Source organism: Propithecus coquereli, unplaced genomic scaffold (genome assembly GCF_000956105.1).
Source record: "Propithecus coquereli isolate 6110/MARCELLA unplaced genomic scaffold, Pcoq_1.0 Scaffold792, whole genome shotgun sequence".
Lineage (NCBI taxonomy): Eukaryota > Metazoa > Chordata > Mammalia > Primates > Indriidae > Propithecus > Propithecus coquereli.
Window position 1 is genome coordinate 1,215,067 of NW_012154085.1, and position 17,797 is coordinate 1,232,863.

The 17,797-nt window shown below is 45.5% G+C and overlaps 1 protein-coding gene across 1 annotated transcript in view; it reads right to left on the reverse strand.

The window, feature by feature from the left end:
* Window positions 1–10,884: 10,884 nt before the first annotated feature.
* The window catches only part of LOC105825308 (SWI/SNF-related matrix-associated actin-dependent regulator of chromatin subfamily A-like protein 1), a 55,815-nt gene continuing 48,902 nt past the window's right edge, over window positions 10,885–17,797 (reverse strand). The window contains exons 11-14 of the mRNA XM_012663070.1: window positions 16,698–16,880; window positions 15,495–15,595; window positions 14,465–14,561; window positions 10,885–11,163 (exon numbers count right to left, since the gene is read on the reverse strand). Of these exons, the coding sequence (XP_012518524.1) occupies window positions 10,945–11,163; window positions 14,465–14,561; window positions 15,495–15,595; window positions 16,698–16,880 (600 nt within the window). The 3' untranslated portion in view covers window positions 10,885–10,944. The remainder of the gene's footprint in view (window positions 11,164–14,464; window positions 14,562–15,494; window positions 15,596–16,697; window positions 16,881–17,797) is intronic.

Genomic DNA, 17,797 nt, shown 5'->3' on the forward strand with positions numbered 1-17,797 from the left:
AAGCATGCATTTCTTTTATAATCTGAAAAACTACCATTAAAGAAAACCCCTAACAACTCCAGTGGCAGCAAGTATCCCTAGCACCCAGATCTTTGTTTCTAATACCATTCTCCAATAAAAGGAACCAGGGCTCCTTGGAGAAGTGATTGATTCTAGGACTGTGGCAGAAAATATTCAGGATAAGCCTGGAGCATCTCATAGTGCCAGAAAGTAAGGAAATATTCAGAAAACCCTACATTGATGGGGTATGTAAAAGAGATACAGGAGCCAACTGAAAGAACTCCCAATGGCCAAAACTGGAAAAATTTGAGCAATGGATAAGGCAGCATTGATTTATAACCCAAAGCGTAAAATAAATATCCATGAGTCCATGCTGATAGAAATAAATGGTAGACTAAAATAAATGAAGGAGAAGAGGCAACTCTCTCTTGCAGAAGAATTCCAAACAATTTATGTGGATATTCTGACCTCAAGGCGGGGGATGTAATTCCCTGCTTCTTAAGTCTGGGCTATGCAGTGTCACTTCCTTCCAAGAGTACAGTATGGAAAGGGGGAAAAAAGCATAACTTTACAGTGAAGAAACCTGACAAACCCTACCTAGGCCAGGTCATCAAGGTCAACATCAACAGTGATAAATCATGTTGGTAGTATAAACCCTTGATAAATTATTGTGAAATGACACTTTACCTTCGTGGTCCTCCTCCCAAAAACTGTGACCCCAATCTAATCGTGAAAGAAAACATCAGAGAAATTCCAATAGAAGGGCGTCCTACGAAACACCTGACCGGTGCTCCTCAAAACTGTCGAGGTCATCAAAAACTAGGAAACTCTGAGAAATTGCCACAGCCAAGAGGAGCCTAAGGTGACATGATGACTAAATGTAACATGGTATTCTGGAACAGCAAAAAAGACAATAGATAAAACCTAAGATCTGAATAAACCCTAAACTTTAGTTCCTAATAATGTCATCAATACTGCTTCATGAGTTGTAACAAATGTGCCATACTAACGTAAAATGTTAATAGTAGGGAAAATTGGGTGAGAGAGTATATAGAAACTGTACTATCTCCTCAATTTTTCTGTAAATCTGTAACTGTTCCGGCTTTGCGCAGTGGCAGTATCGTAGCCAATGAGGTTTATCCGAGGCACGATTATTGCTAATTGAAACTTTTCCCAATATCCTGCCATGACGACTTGAAATGTAGTCGGCATTGGCAATTTTTGACAGTCTCTGTGGAGACTGAAAATAAATAAATAAATAAATAAAAAACTGTTCTGGGCCGGGCTTGGTGGCTCACACCTGTAACCCTAGCACTCTGGGAGGCCAGAGGCGGGAGGATCACTTCAGGTCAGGAGTTCCAGACCAGCCTCAGCAAGAGCGAGACCCCGTCTTTACTAAAAAATAGAAAGAAATTAGCCAGACAACTGAAAATAGAAATAATTAGCCAGGCGTGGTGGCCCACACCTGTAGTCCCAGCTACTCGGGAGGCTGAGGCAGGAGGATCGATTGAGCCCAGGAGTCTGAGGTTGCTGTGAGCTAGGCTGACGCCACAGCACTCTAGCCCAAGGGACAGAGCAAGACTCTGTCTCAAAATAAATAAAATGAAATAAATGTAGCGGTTATTATTATTGTTGAGATTCTATTGCTGCTGGTACCTGATTTCAATGTCTCTTTATGCCTTTTCAATCCTGTTTCCTCTTCTGCCATATTCAAGGGACTACAGCAAATCTGCTTTCCACTTTCCTTAAAGATATGTCCATCTCTTTTCTCCCTGATTTCTTCAGCTTGGGCAGTGAGGCTGCTCTAGTCATGGCGACTGCCACCTGAGGCCCACAAAGGGAGCAGGACGTGCTCAGGGTGTTGCAGTTCCACCCCAGGCTGTACGTGCCCTCGGCCCCCTTGGGGTGGAAGCATGGCAAGGGGTCAAGGGAACAAGTCCCTCTCCCCACAGAAGGGAAATGTGCTATATTTTGCGGATGCTGCCTGGAATGCTCTCCACCAAAACTATGCCTGTCTCCAAAAAACTATACATTAAAACAAAAACGTTTGCATATTGGTGCAAAAAAATGAAATCAGTGGAAGGAATGTTGAGAAACAAACACTCGCAATGGTCCTCCTGCTTCAGTCTGTGCCACCAGGCCAAGCAGCAGTGGCACTCAGGTGACCTGGGGGAGTTGGGCAAGCACAGCCAGCCTCCCACTGGGGCAGCCCTGCTGGAGCAGAGGCAAGCCCTTCTGGGTCAGCTCTGGAGCCTACTTCAGATCATCATTTAGCAAGTGTACTGCCTCCCTTACACTGTGCCCTGCACGGCCTCCCTTGTCTCTGGCCTTCAGGGGGTCTGAGAGAGAGAGCACATGCAAGGGAAGAGACAATGCACGAGTAAGAATGCAACAGAGTGGCTGACAATGAGACACTCCGTAATAGGAGGAAATCGTTCATGTTCAGAGCAATTTTATCAAAACCGAACAATTCTCTCTAAATAGCAAGCTCGAGGATGTACAAATACCACTCTCATGAAACCCAGTCTGAGTGACTTCAGAGAACCGTGCCTCTCATAAAGTCTCAATTTGTCTTATCTGCGGTCTAATAAATTTCCATCCCTGTTAGAGGACCATCAGGTGTGGAGAATGTTTACTGTAGTGTGTCCCCATAAAAGCCTCAGTAAAAATCCCCGCTGGCTCACCCCCGCTCTTCGGAAGCACTCAGAATTCACTTTTTACCTTTAGAAAAATAAATAAGTTAAAAGTCACCTCCAGAGAGCAGTTCTTTTAGCCGTTGAGTCAACCAGTTCTGTTGGGGCATGTGGAACATTTTATTCTTGAAAGCAATCTCAGGTGCAAGCAGCATTCCCAATTCATCTTGTGCTGGGGACACAAAGGGTTTATCCTGGGGCATTGTTCCTTCACCTCGTGCCTGAAGACAGCCTGCTCGTCACTGAAGTACCAGGTGGCCAAAGACAAGAGCGAGGCCTACAGAGCACCGTCCTGACCCCTGGGAGCCAAGGGCCATGGGCAAGGGCTGGCCCAGCCAGAGAGGCGAGGCTGCCGAGGGCAGCCCTCGGTGCCTAGAAAGAATCAGGGTGCCAGAAATGGATTCAGCACCCACATTCTTTCTTTTCTTCCTTCTCTTCTCAAATTCCCTTTAAAATCATTCTAGTTGTTGTTAACGGATGCTTCACAGAGCATTTACACCAGGCATCCATCAGCATGGCAGTAGTTACTCAGCAACTATTAAAGAGGATAAGGTATGTTTAAAAAAAATCTTTAGGCCAGGCGCGGTGGCTCACGCCTGTAATCCTAGCACTCTGGGAGGCCGAGGCGGGTGGATTGCTCAAGGTCAGGAGTTCAAGACCAGCCTGAGCAAGAGCGAGACCCCGTCTCTACTAAAAAATAGAAATGATCTGGACAACTAAAAATATATATATATAAAAATTAGCCGGGCATGGTGGCGTATGCCTGTAGTCCCAGGTACTCGGGAGGCTGAGGCAGAAGGATCGCTTGAGTCCAGGAGTTTGAGGTTGCTGTGAGCTAGGCTGAAGCCACGGCACTCTAGCCCGGGCAACAGAGCAAGACTCTGTCTCAAAAAAAAAAAAAAACTTTAGACAATTAAATTTAACAGAGTTTAACTGAGCAAAGAACAATTTATGAATCGGTCAGCTTCCAGAACCAGAATAAGTTCAGGGTGACTCCGGGGCTGCCACATGGTTGGGTAACATTTATGAACAGAACAAGAAAAGCGACATAGAGAGAATGGAAGTGAGGGACAGAAAGAGCGGATTGGTCACAGCTCCCACATTTCGAACAGTCGGCAGCCTGGGATTGGCTGAGACTCAGTTCCTTGTTCCAAGAGTAGGTCACCATCTGCTTACACATCCAGTTGGGTTACAGTTCACTCTGTACAGAGCAACCTTTAGGCCAAGCTTAAAATATGTAAGGAGACAGCTTTAAGCTAAACAATTTAACAGGTGGATCAATATGAAACAATGGCCAAATATATTATGTGAAATGAGCCATTTTCAGTACGAAGAACTTGATACAATTTTTGAAAAAACAAATTCTATGTGTATTTACAGATATTTGTAGGCATAGGGAATTACAAATGGCTTCATCCCCAATTATTTATATTAATTATTACCTCTAGGAGGTAGGGCTAAGGGTGGGAGGAGAATGTAGGACTTTTACTTTTCTTACTTATACATGTCTAGATGAATTTTTACATCAGATTTACAATATTGGAAAGAAGGCACTGCAGAGCAGAGAGTGAAAGGACAGTCTTTACCATACGTGCTGCTGAGACAGCTGCACATCCGTATGGAAAAACTTAACCTTGACCTCACCTCGCCCCATGTACAAAAATAAACTGCAGGTGGATTATAGATCTAAACATTAAAGGCAAAACAGTAAAGCTTCTACGAGATATTATTTCCATAACCTTGGGGTCATAGTTACATGGGTGTTTATTTTATAATATTTTGTTAAGCTATAAATTGTTTTACGAACTTTTCTGTATATTTCACACTTAAAAAGGACAGTTAAAAAAAAAAGAGGAAGAGAGCCTGGTACTCAAAATCTGTTGAATGGAGAGTGGGAGGGAAATGTGGGCAGAGGATGTCACAAAATCAAATAGCCATTGGCTGTCGTAATGACCCATAGGCTTCTCAATGCTTTCCAATACGGTTAGGAATCATTTCCTTTGCTGAGACCCCACAGGAAACACAAAACCAAAACAAAACACGCTTATGAGAGACTATTCCAATTAACCCCCTTTAAACTTCCAAGGCACTTTGTGTGTTGGTAATCCTGAACTTGGTGAGAAGTGAGAGGATGCAGTAAATCTAAGGTTGGGTTTCTTTCTCTCCCCTTTGCAAAAAAAAGGGGCTAGAGATTCGAAAGGCATCAAGTGTCTAACAGACAAGTGTGCACGGATGAGGCAACACTTCAGAGCCAGCAGTGTGGGGACAGCACCTCCTGCTCCATTTCTGAGCTCTCCCACTGACCTAGAAAAAGGCTCATCTGAAGCCAAGAGGGAAAAAGACATGATTAATTCAAGCACAAGTAGATCAAGGCTAACAGGATCATTTGCTGCCTCTTGGTGGCTTCCTGATGCCAGCACTAGAGGTGGAACCAGGATCGCTAAGGAAACAGGACACCACTTAGTGACCCTGGTGAGGGGAGGCAGAGACAAGCTCCATGGGCCAGGGAGGAATTTTATAAGATCCTTTAAGGGTACCATTGATGGCAGGGATGAAAGTGGGTTGAGATTGGCCCAGTGTTTCTTCATGCCAACTGACATTTCAGAAAACACAGTTCTGAAGGTCTGGACTGAGCTATTGAATGTAGGAGAAAAAGGAGTCCGTGTGGAAATCCTTCTTTAAACCTAAAGATATTCACTCTCTGTGTAAATAAGCCCAAGTGTCTTTTGCTGAATTACGCAGAAACGGCTAGAAGCATTTAACAGATTTCAGAGGTTTAACTTAAAATATATAGGCTACATGGTGTAAATAAAATGTGCCTTGGAGGACCTCAGGAACATCTCAAAGAGAGAGTGAGTTTTTCTCTATAACAGCTGAAACTGAGGTTCAGCTAGAGGCCTCAGACAGAGGCTCGACAGGCCATATTCACTAAGACTGCAGAGGAATAGTGGTCTCAAATATGAGCACTAAATTGCAAGGAATGACAACAAGCCCTTCCACGGCAGCCACAGATCTGGTTCCTTGCAGTATCCCAAGGGCCGTTCTGTGCAGCAGGTCCCAAGGTGAATACAGCAGGGATTTAGTAATTTAACCATAGGCAGTGATTCTCCTACGCAACACTGGGTATATATGTCTCTAAAATCACTTACAAATTTTACTTTGAATTTTGAAGCATAACCATCGTCTGGGTATACCCTATATACACGCTGTATCCTAACTACATTCCTGGAGTAAGAAGAAACTACTGATAGAAGTAGGGAATGAGGGCCAGGCACGGTGGCTCACGCCTGTAATCCTAGCTCTCTGGGAGGCTGAGGCGGGTGGATTGCTTGAGCTCAGGAGTTCGAAACCAGCCTGAGTAAGAGGGAGACCCCGTCTCTACTAAAAATAGAAAGAAATTAATCGGACAACTAAAAATATATAGAAAAAATTAGCCGGGCATGGTGGCACATGCCTGTAGTCCCAGCTACTCGGGAGGCTGAGGCAGGAGGATCACTTGAGCCCAGAAGTGTGAGGTTGCTGTGAGCTAGGATGACGCCACGGCACTCACTCTAGCCCGGGGAAAATAGTGAGACTCTGTCTCAAAAAAAAAAAAGAAGTAGGAAATGAGATCCTGATAGATAAAGAACTTGATCCAAATCCAGAGGTGCCCATAGAAGAGCTGCACTAAAACTTCTCTGGTGGGGGCTGAGTGACCAGCAGGCAGTGGAAGCATCTCTAGAGACGTCTGCAAGATCACGGAGGAGGGCTCCTGAACGTTGCTCAAGCCATGAGATTCAAATACATAGAGCAGAGGCCATGGATAGGCACTGGGGCAGGCGAGGAAGAAATGCTCCTTTCTAAAATTCTCTCAGAATCTGACTGTGATCCAAAAACCTTTCTGCTTCCTGGGCCTTAACTCATTCCAAAGATTTTTCCCTAATGAAATGACTGTGCTGTTTCCATTCATGAGCCTCTAAGACTGCAAAAATCCATGCAAGCGTCATACGGCAAAAATTTACATACAATTGTAACATTTCTTTTCATATAGGTTCTGTATGCAGTGGGCCACCTCTGACCAGGCCACCCAAGCCATGAATGACTGTCCTTCTTCATAGCTGCATTGATCAGTCTCCAAGGGCAACAGCCACGAAGCAATGTACAGTCACGCGTCACTTAACAACTAGGATACATTCTGAGAAATGCCATGTTAGGCAATTTTGTTGTCATGTGAACCTCGCAGAGTGTACTTACACAAATGTAGATGGACAGCCTACTACACACCTAGGCTATGTGGTCTAGCCTATTGCTCCTGGGCTACAAACCTGTATAGCCTGTAACTGTACTGAATACTGTAGGCAACTGTAACACAATTTTGTTATTAAATTTGTGTATCCAAACGTAGGAAAAGTAACATGTTGTGCTACAACATTACCATGGCTATGACAACACAAGGTGATAGTGACAGAAAATTTTTAGCTCCATCATAATCTTAGAGAACCGTCCATCATTGACTGGAAGTTGATATGTGGCACACGACTGTAATTGGCTCTACAGAGCAACCACTCACGAGGGGACTTATTAATAGTGTAGTTTATTTGATTAAACTGCAGGCATTGCTTTGTTAGTTGCTCTTAGAAAACTATTTAAACTATTTAAGTGCTTGTTTTGGACAAAATTATAGTAAAATTTAGATGGACCCAACACTTGTCCTCTGGAAGCTTCCAGCAAGACACAAAGTCACTGTTACAAAGATGTCAAACTGGTATATCTAACAAAATTAAGAACAGAGAGCTAGGATTGAGAAGACACAGGACAATTCAGGTGGCCCAAAGGAAAGCCCAGACAAGGAAGGCGTTCTCTCCCTGGCCTTCTGCCTTGGACTTTCATTTGGTGGGTGTTGAAGAGACCAAAGACCTAGTTATTAATGGGAGCTGTGGCCACAGCGGAGCTCCTCGTGGCAGGGTAAGCCAAAGGACTGCAGGCTTAACTGCTAACCTCCGCGATCCTTCTCAGGAAGCTGAAAGAAGCAACCGATGCTGCTTAGACTCTGGTACTCAGGCTGGGCCTTTGGGAAGAGTTGCGTTCCGAGGAGTAGATGGCAGCTTGACACAGTGACCAGTTAGAAGCATGGCAGCCACACACCAGGCAACAAGGTGATCCTCCACAGGGCCTGACACAGGACATGCGTCCTCCAGTCCAGACTGTGCTGAGATGCCAGGAAGCCGGCCCTCTCATCCCCCAAACGAGTGAGGTTCAGTGGCCCCCAAAGATATATTCCCTCAACTGGAACTGTCTGGAGGCCCAGGAAAGGGGACTAAGAGGAACAGGAAGGTGGTGTATTCCAGGGTCTTCGTATTCTAGAGAGCCAGGCAGTGGGCTGCAGAGAGGTCAGCACAGGTGTACAGCCAGGGCTGAGCCCTTCTGGAAGGGAGCCAGGTACCAACCTCAGCTTATGGACCTGCCAAAGCACACACCTACGAGTGGGCTCTGGGTGGGGTGGCCTGGCTGCAGGTCCTGCTCCGTGACCTCCCAGCTGGACTCGAGCAATCCGTAACATTCCTCAGCTCAGTTTCTCCCTCTGCTCCATGAAAATCTTACTACCTTCTTTTAAGATGGGTTGAATGTGTTAATATACCTAAAGTACTTAGCCTAGTGCCTGGCACTTAGTAAATGGTGCCAAAGTGAAAATTATTTTAAGTCTAACAAACAAATCCACACAGTATCACAACAGACCAATTAAGCATCTTTCATTGCTGGCATGAAAATTGGGCAAACTCTAAACTCTAGCTTATATTTTGCCCACTGTCTTCCTATAACACCAATGAAAGTGGCAACTCCTTCATTTTTGAAATACTTTTTAAAAATCCCCTTCCTGGACACGCATTCTGTTTTTCTTCCTTTTTTACATTCCTGCTCAGTCATCTTCCCATGAATGTTGGAGGGTTCTGGGGGTCCATCAGACCTGCTTTCCTTCTGAGCCACCCTTGTCCCCTAGGTCAGTGGTCCCCAACCTTTTTGGCACCAGGGATCAGTTTCACGGAAGACAATGTCTCCACGGATGGTGGTGGGAGGGAGCTCAGGCGCTGATGACAGCAATGGGAGCAGCTATAAATACAGATGAAGCTTTGCTCGGTAACCTGCTGTGTGGCCCAACAATTTTTCCACAGATGTGTGTGTGTGTGGAGGGGGGAATGGGACAGGGGGCAGAGCTCCGGCGGTGATGTGCAGCCCGGTTCCTAACAGGCCACAGACCAGTACTGGGCTGAGGTCTGGGGGTTGGGGACCACAGCCCTAGTGGTCTCATTCAGCCCCATGACAATAAACACCATTTATACCTGGTCAGGCAGAATCCATAGCTCTACTTCTGACTTTTCCCCACTCTGGACTCACGATTCCCACTGCCTACAGAACATCTCCACTTGGATCTTGCCAGAGGTTGGGTTTTCCAGAGACAGACACCGAGACAGTTTGGAGCACAAGGTGTTTATTAGGGATCAACGTCTGTGAGAGGAGGAGGCATTCTGGGCAGGGAAGGCAAACTGTGATGCAGGTCTGCAGGAGGCTCAGGCAATCCTGAATAGGGAGCTCTGCAGCTAATAACGCCCACCAGAGGTGTCCTGCATCAAGCCAAAATGGGCTAGCCTTCATGCCATCTTGCCTGGTCACAGCTTTCTGCAAACCAAGACAAACCTGGCAGTTGTAGCTAGGTGCAGCCACCTGCCAAGTGCACTCGCTGCAGCTGGGCAAGTCCCTCCTAAAAAGGGAGCTGGGTGGGGTGTCCCCGAGTCTGCTATAGATTGACTCCCAGCCACCTCAAACTGAACCAGTCCATGACCAAACCCTCGATTTCACCCTGCCCCCAGCCTCCCCTTCCCCTTATTCTTATTTCTCTCTTACCATTTTCCTCAGGCAAAAACCTAGGTCCCAGCCTCTCTTCCTCAAATGCCCCATGGTCAATCCATCTGCAAATCCTTTCAGTGCTCCCTTCAAAATACATCCAGAATCTGATCACTTCTCACCTCCTCCACGCTGCAACCCACACTCAGCCACACCTCAGTACCAACCCCACAGATGGCTGCGATAGCCCAACAGCTTCCTGCCTATTTGTTCCCTCTGCCCATCCTTCCTGGTCTACTTTCTACACGTGTTGCTGTGAAATATTTTTTAGCTTTTAAAAATATAATCAGGTTGCCTCATACCCCTGCTCAAAACCAGTCAGTGGCTTCCATTCAAACTCAGCATTAAACCCAGATTTCTTACCATGACCTATGAGCTCCCCATCCTCCGCTCCCGTGTCTGCAGCGTTACCACCATTGCTGTTCCCCACATGACATTCTACTCCTTCGTCACTCTCTAAACCTGAGCTGTCAAACATAGGAGCCACCAGCCACCATGGCTACCGAGCACTTCCAACCTGTGGCTAGTCCAAATTGAGATGCTGCTAGTATCAAATACACATCGTATTTCAAACTTAGCACAAAAAACAGAATGTAAAATTTCTCAATAATTTTTAAATATTGTTTAGAAGTTAAAATGATAATATATTGACTATATTGGGTTAAATAAATTATTAATTTTTTAAAAATTTTTAAAATGTTCTATTAGAAAAGTTAAAATCACATATGCAGCTTGGCCATGCTACTGTAAACCAGGGACTGGCAAACTATGGACAATGGGCAAACTCTAGCCCAAGTCTATTTCTGTACTGCTGGTGAGTTAGGAATGCTTTGCACATTTTTAAATGGCTGGAAAAAAAAAATCAAAAGAATAATGTGTGACACATGAAAGTTAATGAATTTCAAATTTGTGTCCATAAATAAAGTTTTATTGGAAGACAGGGCTTATAACCATTGCCTCTCCCACTGTATAAGCTCTGCAAAGGCTCATACTTTTTCTCTTTTGTTCAGTGAATTATTGCCGGCACCTAGGACAGTGCCTGGCACATATTAGGTGCTCTATAAATATGTTACTACATTAAAAAAAAATCTAGATTTCAGGGGTTGTGGAGGAAGCACCATATTATTTAAATAAAGAATGTGAATTACTCACTACTACAACTTTCTGTCTCCATTTCTAAGCCAGAAGAGCCTTGGTTAATTAAGATCCCCAAGCAAGGCCACACATACACATAATACGGGGGCCTGGTAGCCCACTGATCCTGGAGACAGACACAGGCGCTGCTGCAATGAGAAGAGAAGCACAGGCTTTAAAAATAAAATACCTTATTTATTAATCCCATGATTATCATTATTATTATTTTTTGCCCCTTTTACAGGGGAGAAGTAAAGCTGTCCCAGTTATCAAAAAATTCAAATCTTCTTTTCTTTGGTGGACTGGCTGTCAGTGTGCTTTCATCCAGGGTGTCCCCCGTGTCCTGGGAACTACTTCCTGGGTCAAAGGACTCTGCTGCCTCAAGGAGCTCCGTATCACTTCTGTCTTCCTCGAAGGACTTCTGGAATAAGTCATAGATCTTCTTCTGCTTTGGGTCCTTCATTAGAGAAAGAAAAGAAAAGATGAAAGGAAGAACTCAGGCTCCATCACTGACTCTCCTCCATGGTGGCTGGCGGGAGACCAGGAAGGTGAGAGATCTCGCACATTTTAACTTATCAGGGAGCTACATGATGGCGAGTGTGGGTCATCTCAGCAAACTATCACTAAAGCAGCCTTACTGCTTTAGTGTCTGACATCTTACCTTCTCTGCAGTTCACTGAGTTAGTAAAAATAAAAGAGGAATGGTTGTGAGAGCAACAACGAAGCTGTCGTATGCTATAATTTATGTTGGAAATGTTTTCTTCCTTTTAACTTTCCAAATCAGTATTTCAATACTGAACTAGCTTCCAAGATCTCACTTCCTCCAAAGCCTTTCTCTACTGAAGGGTCAGTTAAACTGTAATTTGACTCCCAAATCATGTGTTCAGCCACCACTTTTGCCTAACCGTCACCAACTGCAGCTATCCATTGTTGACAATGGTGTAGTGTTAAACCCACGCGCAGAGGTTATAACCACAACACAGGATGGGCTCACTATCGCCCATGCTGATCTCTCCTAGGTCTAAATTCCCAGCCCTGATCATTTTTCAATCCAGAGGTACATTTTCAATTTTCCACTGACATCAGTTTCATAAAACTAAACTTGTTTAAAATCAAACCATTTCTCATTTACTCCTATACCCCAAACCAGCTTCTCTTCCCATAAGCCTAGTTTTGATAGTCTACTACCATTCTTACAGCCTCCCTGCTTGCAATCACCAGGGCACCCTAAGTCCTCAGCTCATGTAAGTTTGTTCCTCCCATCTGTTCCTTTTTCTACGTCTAGGCACCCTCTTTACTAGGGCCACACACTTTGTATCACGTGGATTTGTGGTAGCTCAATTGTACTCCCTGCTGCAGGCTTCCTTCCGTCTCAGTCAGCCACAGGTCTTTGCCAGGCTGATCCCCACAACCCCATTCTTTAACAAGAGTTTCTTTGTCAGGTCACTGGGCTCCCCGGTGTCTACCTCATCAAGTCTAAAGTTGCTTTCCTGGCTTTTCGGGCCTTTATAATTAGGTCTCAACCTAACTGGCCACAGTTTCCTCACTATTCCTTAGCAGAATCCCTCCACAATGGTGAAGTTCCTTGAAAATTGATCAAGTAAGAACTCCAGATTATTCAGTTAACCTACACCCCACATATCCTAGCCTTTCAGGATCCCAGCCTTCTAGAAGTGATGTTAATGATCAAGGCTGACCCCCAAACACTGCATATGTCCTCCTCTAGGACACCCTCATCCTCCTCTTTCTCAACACCTGCAATGTGAAGGAAATGTCACCCTGCAAGGCAGCCTGTTCCGAGCAGACATAGCTGTTAATGTACAGTTGATTATGATGATGGCAACAGTATATGCTGACTCGGAGCATGTATAATTAACTGGAAGTCCCAAGATCAGATTAATATTTCATTTCCCCCTCAGAAGGCTGTCTTAGTGAGATGTAACCTCTCCTGCTTTTGTTTTCTACGTAGGAAGCAACATTTTCATGTTCTAGTAGTTAATAAAATTTTCAGCCCTATCTTTTTTTTTTTTTTTTTTGAGACAGAGTCTCACTTTGTTGCCCTGGCTAGAGTGAGTGCTGTGGCGTCAGCCTAGCTCACAGCAACCTCAAACTTCTGGGCTCAAGCAATCCTCCTGCCTCAGCCTCCCAAGTAGCTGGGACTACAGGCATGCGCCACCATGTCCGGCTAATTTTTTCTATATATTTTTAGCTGTCCAATTAATTTCTTTCTATTTTTGGTAGAGATGGGGTCTCGCTCTTGCCCAGGCTGGTCTCAGACTCCTGAGCTCAAACAATCCGCCCACCTCGGCCTCCCAGAGTGCCAGGATTACAGGCGTGAGCCACCACGCCCGGCCAAAATTTTCAGCCCTATCTTAATAAAAAAAAATTGGTATAGGTATTAATCAAAATATTGACAAATCTCACTTATATTATCTTACACTTCTATTTTAGATAGAAATTTATTAACTAATTCACAGTAACTGAGGGAAAGGCCAGGATGAATAAATGAGTTCAGGTGAAAATCTTTTAAAAATAAGACTCTTTCTTTTCAAAGGTCATATATAGGCTTTGTTAACATATTTACATTCAACTGAATTGGAAAGTTCTTTAAAAAGCTTAAAAATATGGCTGTCTTAAAATTGGCTTATTGTTTCTGTCTAAAAGGATAATTTATCCTCTGTATTTAGAAGTGATCTGAGTCTTATTTATCCCAATAATTGCATTAAAAAGAAAGGATTTATCTGCTAAGTAAATGTAAAATGAACAATCAAATCTCATTGTCAGCTATAAGATTTTGATGATTTAACTCAACTTCCAATGCTCAGCAACTCCACGGGTAGGCACCTCAGTTTCTTGATGAGCTACCACCGGAAGGCTGCCTTTCTGCATGAGGCTCAGACCTCGTTCAAACTGCCCTGTCAGAAACAATTTACCCATGAGCCACACTCTGGGAGGTAGTTGTCGCCTTCCTTGCCAACCACCTGAGCTGGGAAGGAAGACAAGCCTTTGGAAGTCTGCGTTTCACTGATACACAGGAAAGAGAGGCCGTGGATGCGACGGGGCCTGAATGCTGAGGCCAGGGCAGATATGGTGGACCCAGGGCACACGAGCCTTCCTCTCAGCACCTCCGACTAGGCCCGCTTGGTCATGGAGGGATGCTCGCCAGCCTCTTACACTCCTTTGTAAGAGGGGGGGCGATGTCACTCGGGAGGGCTGGGCCAAGTCGGGAAGCCTTCTCCCTTGGGGCTTCACATGCCCTGCAAATCTGTGCAGGTCTTATTGCCCTGCCTGGTCTCAGTTTACCCCTCTATAAAATAGGGAGACACTGAGAATAAAATGAAATGACAGAGGGGAAAATATGCTATCTAAAACCAGTACCCTATTTTAAATACTCCCCCTCTGTGCTGGGGACATGTTCCTGTGGTAGCCCTGCTGTGTGGTGGTTGCTATGCACTTTTCACAACTCAACAGTTGCCACAGGGAGTTTTCTGTCAGTTCCTAATGGCCTGATGGAAGAGGCAGCACTCAGCATCCATGAGGGAATGTCAGAAGCTGTGGGAGTTGGTGCCATCATCTCCCCATGAAGGGAGGCACACGGGGACTGAACTGAGAGCGACTGCAGGCCTGTCGTTTACAGCTCCAGGGCTGAGGGGGGTCCCCAGGAGTGACTCACACCCTCCCACTCAGGACCCAAGGGCTTGGCAGGCAGCTTAATGCCTCCCTCTGCTCCGGGGGCGAGGTGCCATGTGCTGGTTTACCTTGCAGAGGTAATCAGTGGCTTCTGTCATTTCTGAGAAATTGGTCTCAGAAAGCCCGGCTTCACCCAGAACTTTAATCTTCTCTTGAATCAGGGGCCTGTTGGGGAGAAATGAGCTGCAATGAATACAACCTGCACAGAACCAGCAGACTGATGACAATGAGGCCACCCTCCTTGTTCTTATGGGACTGCAACTTGTTTACTGTTTCACATCTTTGTCTCTCTCAAAGCACAAACACCCATCCTGAAATATTTGCCTCCTCCCAACTGTAAAGCGACCTCCAATTTAGGGCTAAGAATATCATCAGGTTCGAACTTTGAATCTGATGATGTTATGAGCTGCCCAATTAACAAATCGACTAAACAAACAGAGGGAAGTAGAGGTGACCCACATATATTGCAAGGGTGAGACTCCTTAGTCATAAGGTAGGAAACAGAGACAAGTAGTGGAAACTCATGAGATAATCAAGAAATTTAATATCAGGAAAGGGGAAATGGGATTGGAAAGGAGCATTCTGGGAATTTTTGCTTAGGTAATTGACAGAAATCCCCAGGGCTGAAAAGTGATCCCAGCTCTGCTGATGAAGCACTGCATGGTCCAGGGTAAGACACTTTCTCCCTGCGGTCCAGCAGCAGCAGTGTGAGGTGTGGCCCACCACACCAATGCACATTATAAAAGGATAAAAGGAGGCTGTCACCTTGTCCTAAAAAGTGCCTTCACAGCTGGGAGCAGAGTATTTTACAAACTAAATTCCATCTTCATGGTACCATAGTCAGTTCCTCACCCTGTCTCAGACCAGTGGAAAAGGAGCCACATCTCCTTATTCCTCCTGCACCCTGCAAGCCACCAGTGAATGCTAGCAAAGGAGGCCAAATGTGGTCATGATGAAAGTGGGAGGGCATTACTGAGTCTTCTATGTGGATCCCTGAAGACCTCAGCAAAAGCAGAAGCACTTAGGGAGCAAAGAAAACACACCATCGGTGTCCGCCCTTGCTCAACTCCAATGCCAGGCCACCCAGCCAAGCCATACCAAAGGTAGTCGTCAGCCGTGCCTCTCGCCACGAGATAGTGAATGCCCACGGAGCTTGTCTGTCCTATGCGGTGCACCCGGTCCTCAGCCTGGATCAGCACCTGCGTGCCAAAGGATCAAAACTGCTTGACAAGGCCTGCAGCAGTTGCAGCCACCACGACGGGCAGACTCTGGCCCCTGGGCCCCACTGCAACCCTCCCTCCTCAAAGCACTGACTGTCTCTTAGACCTACAAATGACCCACTGCCTTAACAAAAGAGAGAATCAAACAAAACTCTGATTGAGGGACTAGAATCTCAGGCAGGAGGTCTGTGGTGGCCTTTTGGTGCTGGGCACTGTGCTGGGCACTGCAAATGCACAGCGAGCCCAGGACCTGCTCCTGGTGTGCAGGGAGGGCCAATGAGGGAAACCTGCACATGCCCCCTTCTCTCTGTGAAGTCAAAACAGTCACCTTCTGAATAAATAAAATTATCACATCCAAGGGAGAGGCAGTGTATGATTAGGGGTAGGGTGGTGTTGTTATATAGTGGTAACCCCTAAAGTCATGAGCATCGTTTCTACTATAGAATGGTCACTGACGCATGGCCAACGATAGCCGTGCTGTATGAGAACACCAGTGGGGAAACAAGTTCTTTCTGCAGCTTAGCAGAAAATTTTATGAGTTCAAACAAATGTCTTCTATGTGCTGTCACTGCCCTCAGTTGGTCAGGCAAGGCCAGCGGGCACAATGGTGATGTTCAGGGAACACCGACTGCTGCCACTCTGTGGGAGGCCCGGTTGGCTAAAGCAGCTCAGGATGGCGGGTACTACACAGGGCACAGGCAGGAAAGCCCAGGGCCTGGGCTGCCACCTGGTGCTCCATGTGCCACTCTTAAGGCATCGCTGTGCAGTCCCGGCTCACGACTTTAGCTCTCTGTGTTTCAATTTCCTCCTATCAGAGATGAAGTCTAAGATTCCTGCTGGCCCTCTAAAGCTTCAATCTTCCCATTAATAAAATGCAGTCGAAAGTCCTACAGGTTGCCGTGAAGACCTAGAAACTAGCCAATAGATGTGCAGTGCTTAAAAGAAGTGAGAACTGACATATGGAAAATATAAATGGAAGAAAATGAAACCATGTGTCTTGGACCAACACTCGCTCCCTCCTGCCCCCATACCCCCAGCTATGAACATGTCCAGGGGAGTCCAAGTCTTTGGTGTCCCTTACCCCTGGGTTCCAAAACAGCTCGGCAAACACCACCAGGTCAGCCGAGGAGAAGGTGAGGCCCATGTTGGCGGCAGTGATGGACAGCACCGCCACGGCGTGTCTCTCGGACAGCTGGAACTGCTGGCACAGGTCTTCCCGGTCCGCGGAGGGGGTGGAGCCATCGATGCGGATGTGCTGCACGTGCTGTGGGAAAAGGGAGGGAACTAAGGTGGGCTTCCGAGCCAGCCGCACCCAGTGCAGAGCCAGGCTGAAGCCCAGCCCACTGCCTTGAGAACCTTCCTTTCTTATTAAATTGAAAGATGTATCGAGATAATTGTATACACTCACATGCCATTATAAAAAATAATACAGAGATCCTTTATACACTCTGCATAGTTTCCCCGATAGTAACGTTTCACAAAACTATAGTTTAATACCTCAACCTGGATATTGACTTTGATACAATCCACTGATCTTCAGCTTTCTCATTTTACTTGTGTGTGCGTGTTCCATGCAATTGTATCACCTGTGCAGATTTTCATGTATTCACCTACAGTCAATTTGCTGAACAGTTCCAACATCACAAGGATCCTTTAGTGGTCCTTTCATAATCACACTCACCTCCTTCCCCTCTCCCCAGGCCTAGGCCCTGGCAGCCACTACTCCGTCCTGCATTTCTAAATTGTTTCAAGTATGCTATGTAAATGTTCTATAAAATCTATAATGTATAACTTTTTGGAATGGGCTTGTTGACGCAGCATCATTCTCTGGAGATCCATCCAAACTGCTGCCTGTATCAGTGGCTCACTGCTTTGTGTTGCTGAGAAACAGCGCATAGTATGGATGCGCCGCAGCTCAACCATCCATCTGCTGAAAGACATCTGGGTTGATCCCAATTTGGGGCTACTACAAATAATGCTGCTATGAACATCTGTGTACAGGTTTCTGTTTGAGCTTAAGTTTTCATTTCTCTGAGGCAAATGCCCAGGAGTCAATTGCTGGGTTGTATGGTAACGTCGTGTTTAGTTTAGCTCTTTTCTTTTAAGGGGATTTATTTATTTTTGCTAATGATAAACATTATAAGAAAAATAAAAATTTTAATAATCGAACCAATCTATTTT